General features: G+C 41.5%; 1 protein-coding gene across 1 annotated transcript; it reads left to right on the top strand.

The window, feature by feature from the left end:
- The first annotated feature begins 956 nt into the window (after window positions 1–956).
- Window positions 957–4,078, top strand: LOC137655726 (frizzled-5-like). The gene is given in 2 exon segments (XM_068389752.1): window positions 957–1,244; window positions 1,246–4,078. Coding segments are annotated over 2 exon segments (1,857 nt in total). The 5' UTR covers window positions 957–1,115; the 3' UTR covers window positions 2,974–4,078.
- Window positions 4,079–5,000: the final 922 nt, after the last annotated feature.

The raw sequence follows: 5,000 nt of genomic DNA, 5'->3' as shown, positions 1-5,000 counted from the left end.
TATATATATATATATATATATATATACAGTATATATATACATATATATATATATATATATATATATATATATATATACATATATATATATATATATATATGTGTGTGTGTGTGTGTGTGTGTGAGTGTGTGCAAGTGTGTGTGTTCACGTGACAAATGCAAGTAGGAGAGAGAGAGAGAGAGAGAGAGAGAGAGAGAGAGAGAGAGAGAGAGAGAGAGAGAGAGAGAGACTTCTATCGTATCGCCGCTACAACATGCGAGTGGATGCAATAATGTGCATTTATATGAAATTGCAATGCGGAAGTGTACTTCAATCCAACTCACTTGCAATTGAAGAGCGTGTAAGGTTGTTTGTGCGTGCATTGATCAATAGTCTACTTGCCCTTGTACGTCGATCAATACAAAAAAAGAGAGAGAGAAAAAAAAACACCCACGCACACTCGACGAAGGGAAACGGCGGAAGGCTGGAGGTGTGATAGCATTGCGGTTCGTTCAGGTAAAATATGACCTCGCTTGACATGAGTTTCTTTTTGTTACAGGTCACCGGGAGACTCTATGCCGGGATGAAACGACAGCGGCGATTGGTCGTTCGAGCAGCTGCGCCTGTGCTCATTGGCCGAGAGGGCGTCGGCTCCTTTGGAGGGTAACAGCCGAGACTTTGCTCAGTTCTGGTCGTATCGGAGTTTCTCTTTTCCATTTCAATATTTTCATAACTTTTTATTTTTTTGTTTAACGAAAAGTAAGATTTAATTCGAGAAAATGGGTGAGATTACTTTATTCCGAAGTGTGAAGTAATCATAATCATTGTCATGTTCTGTTATCTAACAGAAAAAAACATTGAGTGGTACCTGGATTCTCCCCTCTCTCTCTTTCTCTCTCTCTCACTATCTCTCCCCCTCTCGCTCTCTCTCTCCCTCTCTCTTTCGCTCTCACTCTCTCCTGTCTCGAGGCTCGGGGGACGCACGCTCAGTTAGTGTGAACCTGACTCCCCTCGAGGGTGGATGTGAATCAATGGTTGTCCGTGTCGCAGCGTCGCCCTGAAAACAATGGTGTCGTAAAAGTGCGAGCCAAGAACATGACCACGTTATCGTTCAGAAAGGGTTTGTAAAGCCCGCGATGTTCTGCGCTAGTGACGAGGGTATAGCGGTAGCGCAAAAGCGCCGTCGTAGCGCCATGATGATGTGGAATTCTGTGTGCCTGTCCTTCCTCATCCTCCTAGTGGCGACCATGGTCGGTGCCACAGAGGGGGGAAACAGCCAAGGAGTCCCGATGCAAAGAAATCACCATTCCAATGTGCCGCAGTATCGGATATAATTACACTTCGATGCCAAATCAGTTCAATCATGACAGTCAGGATGAGGCTGGACTGGAAGTCCATCAATTTTGGCCACTCGTAGAAATAATGTGTTCGCCCGATCTCAAGTTCTTTCTGTGTTCTGTGTATGCGCCTATCTGCATTGAAGACTACGATAAGCCGTTGCCGGCCTGCAGGAGCGTGTGTGAAAGGGCAAAGGCCGGTTGTGCCCCAATCATGCAACAGTATGGCTTTAAATGGCCCGAACGCATGGACTGTTCCAAATTACCCGAATATGGCGATACAATGAACCTGTGCATGGATAAGCGTAATGGCTCTGCGCCGGAGGAAGAACGGCCCAAAAACTACGGGAATCTGGATAAAAAATGTCGAGGTAAGAATTCTAAATATTGTCCTAAACCCACTCGCAAGGACACATGCAAATGCACTTGCCAGAGACATTTAATCTCGCTCGATGCTTCTTATCGACAGTTCGGACCCAACCGAAATCAGTCTTTCTCAGTAGGCAGTGTTCCCGACTGTGCATTGCCCTGTCACGGCATTTATTTCAGCGAAGATGAAAGGACATTCGCCCAGTTCTGGATAGCCACTTGGGCCATTTTATGCTGCGTGTCAACATTAACAACCATCACTACTTTCTTAATCGATATGGACAGATTCAAGTACCCGGAGAGACCTATCATTTTCCTAAGTGGATGCTACTTTATGGTATCAGTAGGGTATATCATTCGCATGGTGGCTGGGCATTCTGAAGTTGCCTGTGATGGCGATATGATTATTTACAACTACCATCTCGTCCGTCACAATCCGTACGGATCCGGCCTTTGTACGACGGTGTTCCTTCTCATCTACTTCTTCGGAATGGCTTCCAGTATCTGGTGGGTGGTGCTGGCTTTTACCTGGTTCTTGGCAGCTGGTCTCAAGTGGGGCAACGAGGCTATCGCTGGATACTCCACCTGGTTCCACCTGGCCGCTTGGCTTCTTCCAACTATCCAGAGCATCACCGTTCTGGCACTGGCAGCCGTCGATGGCGATTCGGTTGCCGGCATTTGCTACGTAGGCAATCAAGACATCGGCAATCTGCGTGGTTTTGTCCTGTCCCCGCTCTTCGTCTATTTGGTCCTTGGTTCTTGCTTCCTTCTGGCTGGGTTCGTGAGTCTGTTCCGAATCAGGAACGTCATCAAGCAGCAAGGCAGAACCAAGACGGAAAAACTCGAGAAGCTGATGATAAGGATCGGGGTATTCAGTGTGCTCTACACGGTGCCAGCAACCATCGTCATAGGATGTTACTTCTACGAGCAAATGTACGTCGAGGATTGGCAGGATTCCCTCGTGTGTCCCTGCAGCACTCACCAAGGGGAGCGACCCGATTACTCCGTGCTGATGTTGCGCTATTTCATGACCTTGGTGGTGGGCATCACGGCCGGTTTCTGGATCTGGTCTGGCAAGACTCTGGACTCCTGGAGGAGGTTCTATCAACGTGTATGCCCTGGTGCCCACGCCCACACCTACGAGTACCCTACAAGACCCATGAAGCAAGCAACGGCACCCTCCTGCGCTTCCTTCCCACCTCCGCCCATGAGCGCCCAGGGCACCGCCCACAGCGTAGCGTCACACCTGGGCTCCGTTAACAAGACACTGCCCCTATCACACGTATGACAGGAGGGGGAGGAGGGGGCTTACATTCCTGGACCTCAGAGCAGTATTGGAGGCTGCCAAGGGGGCAGCAGTGTTGTGGGGGGTGGTGCCCCCTCCACCTGTCACAGTGTCACCACACCGCATGTTTACGTTGACCCAAGAGACGTACCCTATGACCTCTAAGAGGGCAAAGTTATGTCACGTCCTCGGTGTAAGAAAAGACGGTATTTTATGTAAGAGATGAAAATTATATATATTTGAACTAATCATTATTTATCTACATTACCAAAAAACTTGGCAGTATTATGTTTTCAGTATATGTGAATGTGCTGTGAGTGTGCATAAACCCAATCATGTGAAGACTATATATGGGAGACACGGAACTCTTGCATAACCTCTATGGGGTTTAATCTTTTCGTGAAATAAAAGAAGAAAATCCAAAGCAAACAATAAAACTTTCATAGTGAAAATGTCAGAAGTGGAAACCGAAGAGGTAAACTCTCGTGTGGTTGATAACTTCCATAATTTATAAAACAGGCCTATTGGTGGTGCCAAAGTGGCATCCACGAATTCTTGCTGTGATCACACGTATCCAAGGAGGAGGAGCAGAAGTTAAGAGTATTATGTGTTGTATACCTTTAACTATTTTGCGGTTGATATGTATACTTTCTTATGAATATAAGATATACCAAATACAATTTTTTTTAGTGTCTGGCATTGTTAGGGCGAGTCTGTTGACTTGGTTTCAACAATAATGGAGGAAAAAGAAATATTATGTTTTTCATTTTAACTTTGCTCATAATATGAAAATGATAATCCATTATTTTTTTTAATTTCATATTTTTCAAAAATGGTAATATGTCCTTATCTTTTGTTTTAAAATTTGTATAGATTAATTTACGAATATATTTCATATTTTAATCAGGAATCTTTAATTATATAAAGATGAGAATATTTCAGGCTTCTATAAAATTATTTAAACCGTAATTCATTTTCTATACAGAATTGATATGTCATTTTCTTTTGTTTTAAATTTGTATTGATAAATTTACGTATATATTTATAATTTCAATCAGGAATCTTTTAAGCATATAAAGAAGAGAATATTTCAGGCGGCTATAAAATTATTCAAACCGTAATTTATCTTTTTTTTCTATACAGAAGTAATGTCATTTTCTTTTTTTTTTAATTTGTATTGATTAATTTACGTATATATTTATAATTTTAATCAGGAATCTTTTGAATATATAAAGATGAGAATATTTCAGGCGACTATAAAATATTTAGCTCTTACCTCATTTTTATAAAGAATGTCATTTTCTTTTGTTTTAAATTTTTATTGATTAATTTACGTATATATTTCACATTTTAATCAGGAATCTTTTAAGTATATAAAGATGAGAATATTTCAGGTTACTATAAAATTATTTAAGCCGTACCTCCTTTTTCATACAGATTAAAACCTTCACATATTTTTCCTCTTGAAAGCCCACAATCATTTCTTGTAGCAAAAGTAACCGAATTGACTAGCTTAGCCTAACAAATCCGCCAACGCCCTAGTCGGCCAATCAGTGAAACCTGTGTGCCATAACTGTAACAAATAATAAGTATTGTGTTGAGAGTATTCCATTTTTTATGACGCCAAAGTTATCTTCATTGCCATAAATGTGCTCTAAGCTTGCACAAAGAAACCTGTTCACCCGTTCAAAGTCAGGAGCAGTTAAGATATAAGGCACTGACTGATAGGGCATGACCACCGTGTTAATAACAGTCACGTTATTAATACGGTGGTCGTGGTGATGAATTACAAAATACTAAAGATGTATAGTGATGATATATGATACTAATGACCGTTCTACAAGGTGCAATCAAAATATGATGTATTATATTGGTGTAATTATGTTGAACTATTTAAATGTATAAATGTACATTTCTTGTATAAAGGTATTCACATTTCTAGAGTGTACAACTGTACATAAATCACATTTCTAGAGTGTACATAATCTAGCTTTTGAACCATGTCTATATGTGCTATAAATGTGTTTTAT

This window comes from Palaemon carinicauda, chromosome 16, assembly GCF_036898095.1.
Source record: "Palaemon carinicauda isolate YSFRI2023 chromosome 16, ASM3689809v2, whole genome shotgun sequence".
Taxonomy (NCBI): Eukaryota; Metazoa; Arthropoda; class Malacostraca; order Decapoda; family Palaemonidae; genus Palaemon; species Palaemon carinicauda.
This window is presented reverse-complemented; position numbering and strand designations above follow the sequence as displayed.